Genomic DNA, 15,816 nt, shown 5'->3' on the forward strand with positions numbered 1-15,816 from the left:
ACACACACACACACACACACACACACACACACACACACACACACACACACACACACACACACCAGTTAGATCTGTTCACAGTTGTTGAGGCCTGAAGCTGAACTCAGCCTCACATTCTGCCAGGACCTGCTGCAGGTTGTCAGTCAGGGGATGTTCTCTTCCATGGGTCACCTTGAGAATGTCAAATGCCTGGCAATGCAGAAAGAACAAAAAAGTCAGTGCGACACTTCACTCCCAGACACACAGCTCACTTCCTACCCAGCTCTTTATCTTGCAGTCCACAATGTCTCCCTTTGTATGAGGTGACTGGTAGATGAGGCGTACAAATTTTACCATGTAATAGCAGCAAATGCCTCAACAGCCATGTCCGCTATCTGCTCGGAATCAGGCTGCTAGGGCTGAGCTCCACAGAACCGTGTAATGTTATGCAAATTTATACCTCAACCGGCACAACAGCAAGAATAACAGATAATAACCTGGCTGCTGCATTGCTAAACACCATATAATTTTTCGTCTCTGTATATGATGAAAGAGACAGGGATTGAACTATCTATTAGGACATGGCATGTACAAATAACAGAACAGTTGAAAATAAATCTTAATTTGTTGTTCTGTTAATGGCCTTCAGTTTAACAGAGTCCCATTTAAAACAATTAACAGAAGACTTCATTCTTAACACAGACTGATGGGAGGGTGGCAGAGACAGGAGCAATGTTTCACTTACCTTTAAGGTCCAGATCACAAAAGCAGGCTGAGATTCTCTAATGAAGGTCACTTGGCCTTCATCCAATGATCAAGGTCAAACTCAATGGGACTTGGGACTTTTGAATGTACGTTTAGGGACTGATCTCCACAATTTCACTCAATTACAGACAGGGACACGTGCCTTCATTACATTGGATGGAATTCCAGAATCTTCCCCAGCTTGGGATCCTGCTGTATAATTCTGCCCACAGTTCTGTCAAAGCCACAAAGGAGTGGCTTTTTCTTGAATACTGAATAATATAATTAAATAGGGGTTCATGTGGAATCAGTACACACCATCTTACACTCATTTCTTTGATTCAACGCTACAGAAAGCGGTCTAAGCTGACAGAGGTTAAAATGATAGGGGTTTAATGGATGAAGGGTCATAATACAGAAGGTTTATAATGGAGGTAATATTATAATGGAAGGAAGTGCTGCATTGTGAGGGGGTTATAATAGAGAAGGGTTTGTAATGGAAGAGGGGTGTATAATTGTCCAGGGTTTGTAACTCGAGGGCTGTTTCAGTGGGACGGGGAACCTACTGCGAATCCTCTTGCAAGGATGCCTACCTTGAAGAAGTTCTCCTCCTCTCTCCACAAGAATCTCAGTGAGTCTCTCTCTCACTGCAACCCCAAGGTCCTCATGATCTGTTCTACCTGCCAATCTCCCTTCCCACCTATCTGCTCCACCCTCCCCTCTGACCTCACCTCCACCCCCACCCCTATTCACCTCTAGACTCTTTACCACCTTCCCCCACCCTCCTCTCTGACATATCACCTCCATCCCCACACCCATTCACCCATTGTACTCTTTACTACCTTCCCCCACCCTCCACTTTGACCTATCACGCCCATTCACCTATTGTACTCTTTGCTACCTTCTCCCCAGCCGCTCCCCTGCCCGCCCCATTTATCTCTCCGCCCTGGAGGCTCCCTGCCTTCATTCCTGATGAAGGGCTTTTGCCCGAAACGTCGATTTTCCTGCTCCTTGGATGCTGCCTGACCTGCTGTGCTTTTCCAGCACCACTCTGATCTAAATCCCAGGGTTAGCATATGAAGGGGAAGATGGTTTATGGGAGATGGGTTATAATGGAAGATAGTTTATGAAAGAGTTTGAGGGTAACTAAGGAGAAATTCTTCTCAAGAGTGGATTGCTAAGATCTGTAATACACTACCCAAAGGACAGTGGCATCAGATTACACACCACCATTCAATAAGCAATCCCACAGATGCTCAAGGAGGATTAATTTGCAGTGTTCCCGGGAAAATTTGTGCCTGATTAGGAATCAGGAAAGTTAGCCAATTAGGAAAGTTCTTCAAATACATATCACAGGCACAATGGGCTGTGCAATCTTAAGTGGTTTAAGCTGATAACGTGAAAAGTACAGAGTATGCACTTTGGACCAGAGACCGCTCTGCAAGTAAAGTTAGAGATATGCTCAGGGATGTCGGAGCTCACTGACCTGCTTTAGTGTGCCCGCTGCTTCCTTCAGCTTGCCCTGATGATGTTGCAGCTTGCCCACTCTCATGAGTTGCACTCCTCTCACAGGATGAGCGCCAGCATAGTACAACCTGGAAGCAGATCGAGGTACGGACTGGGTTCAGCTACAATGTGATATCGGACAACTAACACCACAGAACTCCACACAGCACAATCTGCAGGTGACCTCATTCAAGAGAAACCAAAGCAGCAGGCGCAGGGAGAAGTGTAGCTGACCCACAAGCACATATCGATCTGATGTTATAGCTCCCTTGCACAGTTATTCCCTCAGACTGCAGTCAAGCTTTCAGACCTTTGCAGAAGAGGCAGATGCTCCACAGAAGTAAGCAATATTGTAAGCAGATAATACCAGGATTAATGGAAGACGCATTCCCCAGCTCATCATAGGGTTGAATATTATGGCCACCCTCAAGTGGGAAAACAGCCAGGCAGACCCGCTGATGAGGGCGAGGTACCATGGGTGCTGTGGCCACCATTAGCCCACTTACCCCACCTTTGCTTTACATGCTAGATTAGGTGGGCTGCTGGTCTGTGGCCCAGTTGAGACCCTTAAGTGGACAATGCATGCTCCATTGAGGGCCTCATCCCACTGGGAAAGCCCTCCCTCCAATTGGTTGGCAGGTTCACTCCAGCAGGTTGTCGCTCAATGAACTGGAGATGGGGAGGTCTGACTTCTTCCTGGGCCTCCTATGTAAGTATAAATCACAGGCCCTACCTGAGACAGTTAGGCCTCTCTTTTGCCCACCAACCACCCACCTGTCCTGTCCAACCTGCCTCTCCCCCAGCCACTCTCGTTGGGGCCTGACAACACAGCCCCAGTCAGGATCCTGCACTTAACCCTGACTGTTCTTCTTTCAGGGTCTCCTGCAATTCCAGGAATGACCACCAATCCTGGGGTGCTATGGAGCTGCTGTCCTCTGGCAGCTCAGTGAGGTGAGACTTCCTCTTGGAGGCAGACTGAAGCTCCGCCTCAAACTAGTTCAAGGGCCATCACCCGAAATGTCAAACAGAGTGGACCAGCCAAGGAGGAGATATACAGTGGGGTGATGGAAGATCACTCTCTCCATATAATCTAACCCAAAATGGCCTTCAGGAAAAGCTTGCATATCAACAGTTTGGAATGGCTGGACTGTTTATTAACTCCATCTACCTCTCCTTGGATTTTGTTAATTGGTGATATCTTACTGAACAAAAATGTATAAGAAGAAGGAGGCTCTCTACACCTCCCATAACCTTTCTAGATTAAACGTCTGTCGAACACAACCTTGAATATATTCACTGATCCAGCCTCTACTGCTCCCTGGACAAGTGAATTCCAAACTCTAACAACCTATTAATCTTGAGGTAGTTCCCCATCAATCTCAATTTTCAGTTGAGGTATTTGAGACACTGAATGGTGTAAAAACTGATGAAACGGGGGTGTCAGGAAGTTTAACTGTACTTCAAAGTGATGAGGCACCAAGCCTGGAGGAGATGCACCTCTGGAGGAGGTTTGATTGGAAATTGTGGACACATGGTCCATAATCTCTCAAACCTCCTTCGATACTGAGCTGGTAAATTGCATTTGTTACACCCTTGTTCAGGAAGGGAATAGACCAGTGTGAAACATTGGAGTGGGGTGAGCAGGTGATACATTAATCTCAAAGCCATCTTTAAAAAATAAGGTCTGACATGAGATAAATTGTTTCCTTGGGTTGACAAATAAATTCCCTGTCAACCTGTAGCCGAGCCTTTGCAGTCAGCACCTGACTAACTGAGTTGTGGCCCACGTTACATCCTGAACTGGGAAGGTGTGAGCCACTCTGAGGGTCAGAGAGAGAGAGAGAGAGAGAGAGAGAATAGATCACCTTTACTCTGTCAGCCAGCACCTTGTGCAAACTCAAAGGGTCTCTAAACACTATCGAGTGTGTTTCAGCATTAACATGTTCCTGCACTTGATCCATGTCTCTTGGAGAACATGGGGAGTCACTATTGATGCCAAGTGTCTGCTTCTTTTCAAAATCAGCGACAGCAAGTGAATAGAAACAGACAAGAATGGTTAACGTTGCCCAGTTGCTGCATGAGCAAAGAAGGAAGATCAGAAGTTCTCCAGCAGAACATGGCAATGGCTCCAATTCGGAAACTCACACAGAGCCACACGACATTGTTCGGAAAGTCCAACAGGACAATATCCACTGGCTTCTGCAGCAATGACAGGGCGCTGGTCTGACCACATCTGAACGTGCTCAGACTGCCTTTCTGGTGAAGATCTAGCTGAAACTGGCAAGTGTGGTCAATGAAATCTATAGCCCTGATTACAGTCAGACACTGAATACAATCTGAGTGGGGCCAGGGTCGTCAGACTTAGTAAAGCTTACCGGGCCTGGGTACAGACAGAATGGGTAAACCATATTGGGGCCAGGGTACAGTCAGAATGGATAAACCCATTGGCTTAAGTGTACAGCCAGATTGGGTACCTTACATTGCCTGTGTGGAGATAAGCTAGGTAAGCCTTATGGCACCTGGGTAGACTCAGATTGGATAAACCTGATATGCTTGGGTACAGTTAGACTGGGCGGATCTGATGAACATGGAGTACAGTCAGACTGAGTAAAAGTTCTGAGTAATGCACCCTGGGTAAATCTGAGGAACCTTTGGTCCAGGCAAACTGAATAAACCTAATGAACTCGAGGTACAGTCAGACTGAGTAAACCTGATTAACCCTGAGGTACAGTCAGACTGAATAAACCTAATGAACCTGAGGTACAGTCAGACTGAGTAAACCTGAGGTACAGTCAGACTGAATAATCCTAATGAACCTGAGGCACAGTCAGACTGGGTAAATCTGATGGACCCTGGGTACAGTCAGACTGTGTATGCCTTACTATGGCCAAGGAACAGTCAGATGAGGCAAGCCTGAATCACTTCACACTGTAGCAGCTGGCTTGGTGAACAATGCAGTCGAGAGCGAGGGTTCATTAGTCTGGAGGTCAGACCCTCAGAATGCTGAAGGTCAGAATGGCACACTGACAGTAGACTGTGCAAACTTCAGTTATTTAGCTCTGGGCGATGCAGAGGTCATGGAGTGAGTTAATGGAGATGTTTCAAAAAACAAAGAAGGTTTGACCCAGAATGGGAATGACTCCTCCTCATACTCCCAGAACAAGGGGACAATGCAGTGAAAGCATTAAGACACAAGACACTCTGATAATATAAAACATATCAACTGAGGAGATGACAGAAGCAAAATGGGGAGGTTTGAAAGGGAAGGATACAAGTACAGGTTGTTCTGCTATAATGCGTATTTCGTCAATGTGAATTGGCTATAACGTGATGAATGAAAAGGGAGGCAGTTTTGAAAGTGAAAACTTTTAAAGTATGTGTTGGCTATAATGTGATCACAGCACCAACACTTTAATTGTATTGCGTGATTTTTGTCGAGCACAGGGTCACACAGGAACGCAGCTCTTGCACTATATAGAAGAAAAGACTGTAATAGGGAAATAATTCCAATAAGAAAGTTGGTGAAATGATGGGGATTAAAAGGACTGAGTTGTTATGTTCACAAAATAGGGTCAGGTTCAATGGAACAAAGTGCCTTTGCCTTTTCTAACAATTCTTAAATGACATAAAAGGCAGTATCAGATGTGACACCTCTCAAACATCTCTCCTACTTATCATTGTTTGTTGGAGTTACACCGGGGACAAAGTCTAACCTCCCTCCCTCTCCAGGAAGAATACAAAAATGGATATTCAAAGCTGATTAATTTTTTACTGGTGTGGCAAGAACATGGAATCCATCTTTCTTACCCAACTGTACAAGAACCCTTCATGTCCCTCACGTGTAACCTGAGAAGCATAAGGAATAGAAACAAGAGGTCATTTAGCCCCTTGAGCCTGCTTTGGTCATTCAATGCACTCTTGGCTGATGATCTGCCCTCAAAACTCTTCCCAAATCCTATCCTGCACCAACAGGTTGCTCTGAAGCCAACATGTAAATACTCAAGTCTGACAGCTATCATTATAATGTTACAGTCTCTCCTCTTCATCAGACTGACTGTTCTTTATTATTCTTAACCAACTGCATTGAGTAGAAACTTACACAATAAAATGGTATCTTACATTACTTATGGTAAATTTTGAAATTAAGTTCTAATTCAGGCTTTGACCTGCTGTCTAGAGAGAAGAGCTTGATAAATGAAAGCTTTTAAATTTTAACACTGCTGAAAGGATTAACACTTCAATCGGCTAAAAACAAATCAACTGCTGAGAAAAGATGTATTTTTATGCCCCTTCTGGAAATTTCCCTTTCCTGATTGGGTAGTCCGTTACGGAATTTGTGGCCCCTTTGATATTTAATTTGGTCTCACCCTCTATGTAATCCAGATGTCAGTGCAATCGCGTCTGTAACCTGTGTCTCTCCATGGTTGTTTCAGTTGCGGGCAGTGCAGCAGGTGGGGCTGCCTTATTACAAGGGAGCTGAAGTATTGCAAAGTTTAAAAGACAAGTTGCTTAATTGAGGTGGGGAAAATCACTTACGTGGGATTAAGGCAGTGTCAAAATTCAAAAGGCCTACAATAACCACATTCTTTGTCATTTCCTCTCCACTTCTGAAGTGCTGCACACAGACAGACAGTTAAAAACAAAACTCAAGCCAACAAAGAAAACCCCAAACTCAAAACAAAACCCATTGACACTTCTGGTTTTACCCCTGAATGCCCAGTTTGCTTCCTGGGTTAAAATAGGGGCTACCCTTTGACAGTTTATTCATTAACAAAGAGAATCTAGCACCTTTAATGTCACAAAACATTCCAAGCTACCGCGCAGAAGTTATCAAAACCTGACACTTTGCTACAGCAGGAGATATGCAGTCAGATGGAGTCATACAGCACAGAAACAGACCCTTCGGTCCAACTAATCCATGACCAAAAGCTTGGTGGGAGAGGAAAGGAGTGATTGAGAGGAGGAATGCAAGGCAGAAAGAGATGGAGAAGTGTAGAAGGAGGTTCAACAGCTGTATCAGGACTTCTCTGACAAAGCAGCACAGCTGCAGTACTGTGCCAACAGTATCAGCCCAAGCATTCTGAGCTCAGCAGATTTTTCTTGTGAACATCCCTGGCTAACTTCCTACAAATCAACCTCTAGAGAACCAAACAATAACTCACTGAGGTCACAGTACCTGACCCCGTCGCTTGTTTTGCACATTTCCTTAATTGGAGATACCACTGTCAGGGATTAGTAGCACAGTTCCTGATTCCACTTCAGCTGGGGATCGAGCATTCATCAAATGATTTTATTTTGGTGAGCCAATTCTTTTGTTGAACACGAAACAAGTGAGAATATTCTTACACTCCTGTCTTGAATTGGAACACCTGCAGGTTACAAAGTGTTGACACTGCCTCACTAACGTAACGGTGTTGTGAGCTCCCAGCAGCTTGCTCTACAGCACTGCAGGCACCTTTTCAGCTCTCAGCTATGGTTAGGCTTGTGGAGCCGCACCCACTGACCCCTTTCAGGTGGCATTAGGGCAACAGGCAGCTAGTGAACTGTAAGGGCATGTTCAAAGCATCTTGCATGCATCAACTGCGACACAATCTCATGGTGAGCAACTCCCAACAGCAGGACGTTCAGACTGCGTCTGGCTGATTGAACCTTTTGTATATCTGAATTGGATATGAGCTTCCTAAAAACAAAAAGACAACAAACTGCAGGATTCCAGCAACATTCAAGGTATTTCTCGGGATCTGGATTCTGACAGTGAATACTCAGACGCAGGAGTTGCTATGGAAATGGGATGCCATCTTCAGCAAGAGCAGACTCTGTGAAATTTGTCTTTAAGCCTGCTGACATCCAAAGCAAGTACTTCAGTCTGCTCGCAGGCACGCGGGGGTGATTTATAATTAATAATGGTTGACTGCTTCGTGTCATACTGAGGTTAATCTGCAGGTTGGGAGTGCACATACCCTCATCAATGGTGTACATACCCTCAATGCCTTGATACAACACCCTGTGGTTCATTGCATTGTGCTTTTCAATTATTTAGTGAAGGAAATTAGAGTTTCTCACTGTGGGAGCATTGGGAGGGGGGTGTTGGTCCTTAATGCGATAGTGTTTGATGAGCTCACCTGATACTTGCAGCCGCTGAATTGGCATTGGAGGAGATCTCAAACATCACAAAGGGCAGGGGCAAATGGGCAGGTAGCAATGAGCTGCCACGTGGTGGGTGATGAACTGTATCAGATTGTGCCTGGCCTAGTTCAAAGTGGGCAGCTCGCTGTCAGCAGATGCTTGAATTCTCATCCTTGACCCCTGTGTGATTCCATCCAAAAGATAGCTTGATGGAAATAAAAGTTCCTCAGGAACAGGGGAACAGGAGTAGGTCATTCTGTCCATTGAGTCTACCCCGCCATTCAATGTGATCAGGGCTGATTGTACACTTCAATGTCTTTTACCCACCTCCCCTCCACTCCCCGCATAATCCTTGGTGCTATTGGTGATCAGAAATCTCTCAAACTCTCCCTTAAATATACTCAAGGACTGAGCTGCCACTGCACTCTGTGGTAGAGAACTCCAAAGGTTTACTGCACTCTGAGTAAAAAAAAAATCCTCCTATCTCAAAGTTAGGTGGCATCTCAATTGTTTTTAAAATGTGCCCCGGGCTGTAGACTCCACAAGCAGGGCAATACCTGCATTTAGCCTTTAGGTATTTTGTAGGTTTTAGTGAGATCACCTCTCACTCTCTAGAGTTTCGAAGAATACAGGTCAGTTTGCCATTTGTAGGACAATAAGTCATCCTGAGAACAAGTTTGGTGAACTGTCGTTGCAATCCCTGTATGGCATCAGAGACAAGGTTACCAAACCTTCACACAGTACTGCCAATGCATTCTAACTGCAGTCTAACAACACTCAGTGGTTAACACTGCTGCCTCACAGCACCAGGGACCCAGGTTTGATTCCCGCCTCAGGCGACTGTCTGTGTGGAGTTTGTACATTCTCCATTTGTCTGCAAGGGTTTCCTCCAGGTGCTCCGGTTTCCTCCCACAATCCAAAGATGTGCAGGTCAGGTGAATTGGCCATGCTAAATTGCCCACAGCATTAGGTGCATTAGTCAGAGGTAAGTATAGGGTTGGGGAATGGATCTGGGTGGGTTACTCTTCGGAGGGTCAGTGTGGACTTGTTGGGCCGAAGGGCCTGTTTCCATACTGTAGAGAATCTAATCTAATCTCACACTCCCACATAATTCAAACAAGATCTCACCACTCCTCTACTCAAATCCTCTTGCGATTCCTAATAAAAAACAGAGAACTGCAGATGCCAGAAATCTGAAACAAAAACAGAAGTTGCTGGAGAAACTCAGCAGGCCTGACTGCGTCTGTAGGGAGAAAGCAGTCAAAGTTCTGAGTCCAGTGACTATTCATTAGAATACTGGATCTGAAACGATAACTCTGCTTTCTCTCCAGATGAAGTTCCTTCAGCAATTTGTGTTTTTGTTTCCTCTGACAATTCCATTGGCCTTCCCAATCATTTGCTGCACCGACATGTTAGCCTTCAGTGCCTTATTAACAAAGACAACTAGGTCCCTTTGTAAATCCACACTGTCCAAACTCTTTCTATTTAGAGAATACTCTGCACAGCTGTTTCTCTGACCAAAATGGATAACCCCACATTCTTCCACATTATATTCCAACTGCCTCATTCTTATTCAATGACTAAGCCTGGGTAAAGCCTCTTGAAGCCACTTCACATTTTCTTTAGAACACACATTCCCATTTAGTTTTGTTTTCAAAACTTTGGAAATGTTACATTCAACCCACACCTTCAAATAATCAGTACAGATAGCTCTTCTACAGCGCGGTGGTTGTGTTCTTGTGCAACCCTGTGTTATAGAAAAAAACGCGCTTTAGATCCAGCACTTTAAATGTTGGCAATATAATCGCATTACAACCAACACACGATTTGAAAGTTCACACTTTAGAAACAGTGCCCTCAATACAACAATCCCATTATAGCAAATTTGCATTAACAAAACGACCTGTTAACATTACAGCAGAACGACCTGTATTTACTGCGAAGAGCTGGGGCCCAAGTACTGATCCTTGTGGGAACCCACTAGTCACAACCTGTCAATATGAGAATAACTCATTTATTCTGACTCCCTGTTTTCGGACTGTTAGTCAATAATTAATCCATGTATTTTAATGTTTTTAACCAGCCTTTTCTGGGGGAGCTTTATCAAAAGCCTTCTGAAAATTTATGCTCTACTTTATCAAGCTTGTTTGTAATATCTTTGAAAACCTCCCAACATGTTCATCAAACCAGTCATTCCTGGGGCTTTTCATGGAGCTTCTGCCATTAACTGACAAAGGAGCATGGTTCCCCGTCCAATAAGGCACAGTGAATGGGGGCTCAAATCCCAATGGCCAATAAGATGTTGTGCAGTTCAAGATGTGTATGGGCAGCCCACAGTAGAGGGCAAGTAGCTGATGCAGGGTGCTTGTCAATATGGAGACTCCTTCTCACAATGACTTTAAAAGGTTACTGAGGAACTGGTTTGAGTGGCCAGGTCACTATTGTAATCCCCTGCAGGGCATTCCCCCATATCCAGGGAACACCAATAGGGCTGCTGCTGAGTGTCTGCCTCTGGGTAAGTAAATTTACCCCTGTGGGGACGAATGGAAAGCCACAGTTGTCCTCCTTTGGTGGCACTGAGCAAGGGTCTTTACAATCTCATCAGTCACCCATCACCTGGGACAGGGTAACTCTGCTGGATACGACCCCGCAGAAAAGCCCAGTGCCAGGATTTTCATTTCATTCATTTCATGAGATTTAGGTGTCCCCAGTAAGGCAGCTTCAGTTGTTCATTTTAAATTACACTCTGAGAGGCCTAAAGACTATTTCAGAGATCGTTTTCGGGTCAACCACATTGTCATGGATCTGGAATCACATGGAGGCCAGACTAGGTAAGGATTGCAGAGAGAGAGAGAGAGAGAGACAGACAGACAGACAGTGTGTGTGAGTGTGAGTGTGTGTGAGTGAGAGTTTGTAAATATGTGAGGCATGTGTGAGAATGTGAGTGTACATTAATGAGCCTGTGAGACAGAGTGTGTGCATTTCAGTGTCTGTGTATGAGTGAGTGTGAATGAGTGTGTATGTATCAGTGTGAAAGTGTGTGCATGAGTGAGAATGTGCAGTAGTTGGGGGTGGGCTGGGTTCACCATGAACGAAGACATGGAGGGGCTGGAGGAGGAAAGTTAGCAGGTGTGCACTGTCATTTTTCCACATTGCAGGGAGAGTATGACATTCAGTCATTACACGGAGTGATCATCAATTCTGACAACTGACCAGAGAGGAATAAGAGTTACATAATTAACAAGAGAGTAAGGATTGTGAGTCAATGGCTTTAATATTTTAAAATAGAATTATAAAGAAATCAAGAACCTAATGTAGAATTTAGTTTTGTACGAAGTAAAACAAATTAGAGTCAATATCAGTGAACTGTTTCTATTAAACACATTATATAAATTCTATATTATTACCTAAAATGCATTATATACACTGATTGTCTCAGGAGATTATTTATTCATTGCCTTATATTATGAGCCCAGTATAACTACACCTCTAGCTTCCTGTGTGGCAGTGTCGGGAGGTGGGAGATTCCCAATGAGTCTGCACATAATATCCCTAAATTTCCTCGGAGTCATCCCTAGTCTGTGGAATTCTTTCCCCCAGTGGGCAGTGGGGGCTGGATCCCTGAAAACATTCAACACCGCATTAGACAGAGTTTTCCAACTCCCAAGAGAGTTAAGGGAGATATGGGCATAGGAAGGTGACAGGTGGGAAAGAATGAGGCAGCCAAGGTCACATTAAGATCAGTTGTGGCCTTTACTGAGCAGGGAAACAGGCCTCTGGGGGTTATACTCCTGCTACTGTTCAACCTATTCCCATTTCCCTCAGCTGCTTCTCTAGTTTGCATTGAGTGCAGCCAAGTTACTTGCCTCAGTGCTTCCTCATGGGAGCAAGTTCCGTAATCTAACCCCTTTCTGGGTAAGCATATCTACCTGAAAGAGTTTGGTAGCTTTCTGTCTAACCATCACTTACACCAGCCTGCCCCTTCAAACCACTCCAACAACCAGTACATCTTCCAGCTTGCACTACCTCGGAGATCCAGAGGGTGATATGGGATCGAGCACAGAGCATGCTGGAGAAACTCAGCAGGTCTCATAGCTTCTGTCAAGCAAAAAACAGTTAACGTTTCAAATCCAGTTTAACTCTTGTACATAATGAGCTTCTCCAGCATTCTCTGCGCTTGTTTCAGATTTCCAGCATCTGCAGTCTTTTTCTTTTACTTGGGTGATACAGGATTCCCCTGACTATTCCTATTGTGAAAGTGTGAAGCCACAAAAAGCAATTCCGGATGAAAGGGAATCATATGATTTCCTGAAGGTGAGAACTTCTTCAGCCCTGCAAGGATGTCACACCTCTTCTGGACAGTGGTGATCAGATCTCGTTTCTACTTCTCACCAGAGAACCTGTGGAAAAAACAGCTCTTCCAACGTCAGAAAATCTGGGAATTAAACTCCCAATTGGTCAGGAAGATTCCCTGGATTGTAAGATTATCAATGGACTGCAGGGGCTGGAGAAACAGGACCCCTACACACAAAATGTTGCCATGTCCTGCAATAAATCAGACCTGGATATAATTTGCCGGACGTGTTTGTGGAATGTGACATGCCTTCTCATTATATTTGAAAACCTAAAGATGTGGCTCTACTCCAAACGGTTTTTGCTCAAGTTCCATGTCAGGCCTGTACAGCCTTGAACAGAAGTGGGGAGGCAGTCAGTGAATGGCCAGACGCCATAACCATTGCTCTTTTCCAAATGGTGGGCAACTTCTCAAGGCTCAATCAGAGGTCACCGCCACGGGACAGGAGAGGGTGACGGTGCTTCAGACTGGAGGTGACCTCTCTCCAACTGCTTTGAGGATTAATTAAACGATGGCCTTTTTCCGTCTGGGTCACCGAGGTTGGTGGAGGAGGAACTTGCACCATTTGGTCACCTCCAGTCAGCAAGCACTGAAGGCCTAATGGACAAGCCTCTTTCAATACGCTCAAAGTGTTCCAGCACAAAAGCAAACTGGTACTTGCCTAATGTCCTGGATGCTCATTCTGTTTCATCATTGCTATCAAAAAGAAATGACTGATTCGAGACTTTACAAATGGCCATGTTAAAATAACAACTGTGGAAAGGCCAACGGCATCATTTAAATGAGCTGGCAATTAGTACAATGTGAGGTTCAACTTAGAGCAAAGAGATCCTGGTGGCCATACTTAATATCTGCACCCTGTCCCGTTCCTTGTGAACATATTCCAATAAACAGTGCGGTCATTTTGTTATATTTTACAATATATTGTGACTTTAGAACTGGTGATAGCAGTCTTACCCTTGTGAGGGAAGAGGAAGTAGAGAAGGGGAGGTATTACAATTGTTATGGACAACAATGCCAAGGGATCTAGGTAACAGATTGATTGAGTCATAGAGTCATAGAGATGTACAGAATGGAAACAGACCCTTAGATCCAACTCATTCATACTCTAGATATCCTAAATTAATTTAGTTCTATTTGTATTTGGCCCATATCCTGCCGAATCCTTCTTATTCATGTACCTATCCAGATGCTTTTTAAATGTTGTAACTGTACCAGCTTCCACCACTTCCTCTGGCAGCTCATTCCATACACACACCACCCTTTGTGTGATAAAGTTGCTCCTTAGGTCCCTTTTAAATCTCTCCCCTCTCATCCTAAACCTCTAGTTCTAGACTCCCCCACCTCAGGGAAAAGACCTTGTCTATTGACCCTATCGATGCCCCTCATGATTTTATAAACCTCTATAAGGTCATCCCTTAGCCTCCAACACTCCAGGGAAAACAGCCCCAGCCTCTTGCTATAGCACAAACTCTCCAATCCTGGCAACATCCTTGTAAATCTGTTCTGAATCCTTTCAAATTTTACAACATCCTTCCTATAGGAGGGAAACCAGAATTACAGGATCAACTGCTCAATAGCATTTGATCCATGATATCCTTGACTCCTAAGGTTGTAAAAGGGTAACATTTATTTTAATGTCACAAAGGCTGGTACAAAGTAAATATTGTAGGAGTCAAACCTGAGGTTAACGTGTTCCCAACTGTCTTTGTTGTAATGCAGGTCATAGAGTCATAGATTTGTACAGCACAGAAACAGACCCTTCAGTCCAACCAGACAACCTAAATTAATTTAGTCCAATTTGCCAGTATTTGGCCCATATCCCTCTGAATCCTTCCTATTCATGCACCCATCCAGATGCCTTTTAAGTGTTGTAATTGTACCAGCCTCCATCACTTCCTTTGGCAGCTCATTCCATATACACAACACCCTTTGTGTGAAAAAGTTGCCTATTGGGTCCCTTTTAAATCTTTCCTCTCTCACCTTAAACCCTCTAACTTTGGATTCCCCCACACTGTAACCAGTTGTTGTCATAATAATAAACTTTCTATTGTTTACAGAGCAAGGCTCTTCTAGTTAGACCTGAAACATGGCTGTCCTCATCCACTCAATACCACTTCTGGTACACACAAAACATGGCAAACAGCAACATGGTGACAACCCTGCCACATCTTGGCGACCAGCCCCATTTCTAAATGGTGCCAACAAAGAGAAATTGGACTCAACACCTTCACAAGAAAAAGGGGAGAAAAAGATATGCTGGGGTCAGAGTACTTCAAGACAGACATTGCAAACCCCACAAACTTAGTGGCAACACTCGACACAGAGGAATATTTGAGAATGACACGGAAGACCTTTCAGATCTGATAGGTTTACGGAATAGAGGTCGGACCAAGAGGCACTGGTTTGTCAGAGTGGGTTGAGTGAGTGAATAGACCAGACATTGAGGACTGTGAGAGTTAAAGCTGAAAACTGTGTGCACAGAAAGGGGAAGCCTTAGAATGGCACCATAACCCAGACTGAAAGGGCAGCTCTGATCATGTATCATCTTGTTAGAGAGAAAAAGGTTGAGAGGTGACTTAATTGAGACATATAAGATAATCGGAGGGTTAGATAGGTTGGACAGTGAGAGCCTTTTACCTTGGATGGCAATGGCTAGCACGAGGGGACTTAGCTTTGAACTGAGGGGTGATATATGTAGGACAGATGTCAGAGGTAGTTTCTTTACTCAGAGAGTAGTACGGGTGTGGAACGCACTGCCTGCAACAGTACTAGACTCGCCAACTTTGAGGGCATTTAAATGGTCATTGGATAGGCATATGGATGAGAATGGAATAGTGTAGGTTAGATGGGCTTCAGACTGGTTTCACAGGTCGGCGCAACATTGAGGGCCGAAGAGCAAGAGCCTGTACTGAGCTGTAATGTTCTATGATCTATCAGAGACACAGCATTTAGATTCCAGTAAATTGTCACAAAGCTGATCCCTTTTTTCTAAAAGCTGTTCCTTTTCTCAAGGATACTTTGTCCGTGGGTTTTTTTCAGAGGGGTCATAAATGGGCGGGGCTCTGATTAGACTAGATTGATACAGAGATGAAAAGGATTTTGAT

General features: G+C 44.4%; 1 protein-coding gene across 5 annotated transcripts in view; it reads right to left on the bottom strand.

The window, feature by feature from the left end:
- Positions 1–41: 41 nt before the first annotated feature.
- The window catches only part of smyd3 (SET and MYND domain containing 3), a 796,202-nt gene continuing 780,427 nt past the window's right edge, over positions 42–15,816 (bottom strand). For all 5 annotated transcript variants that reach the window (XM_043695426.1, XM_043695428.1, XM_043695427.1 and 2 more), the window contains 2 exons: positions 2,210–2,318; positions 42–189 (listed from right to left, as the gene is read on the bottom strand). In XM_043695426.1, coding sequence (XP_043551361.1) covers positions 76–189; positions 2,210–2,318 — 223 coding nt within the window. In that variant the 3' untranslated portion in view covers positions 42–75. The remainder of the gene's footprint in view (positions 190–2,209; positions 2,319–15,816) is intronic.

This window comes from Chiloscyllium plagiosum, chromosome 9 (genome assembly GCF_004010195.1).
Source record: "Chiloscyllium plagiosum isolate BGI_BamShark_2017 chromosome 9, ASM401019v2, whole genome shotgun sequence".
In the NCBI taxonomy this organism is placed as follows: domain Eukaryota; kingdom Metazoa; phylum Chordata; class Chondrichthyes; order Orectolobiformes; family Hemiscylliidae; genus Chiloscyllium; species Chiloscyllium plagiosum.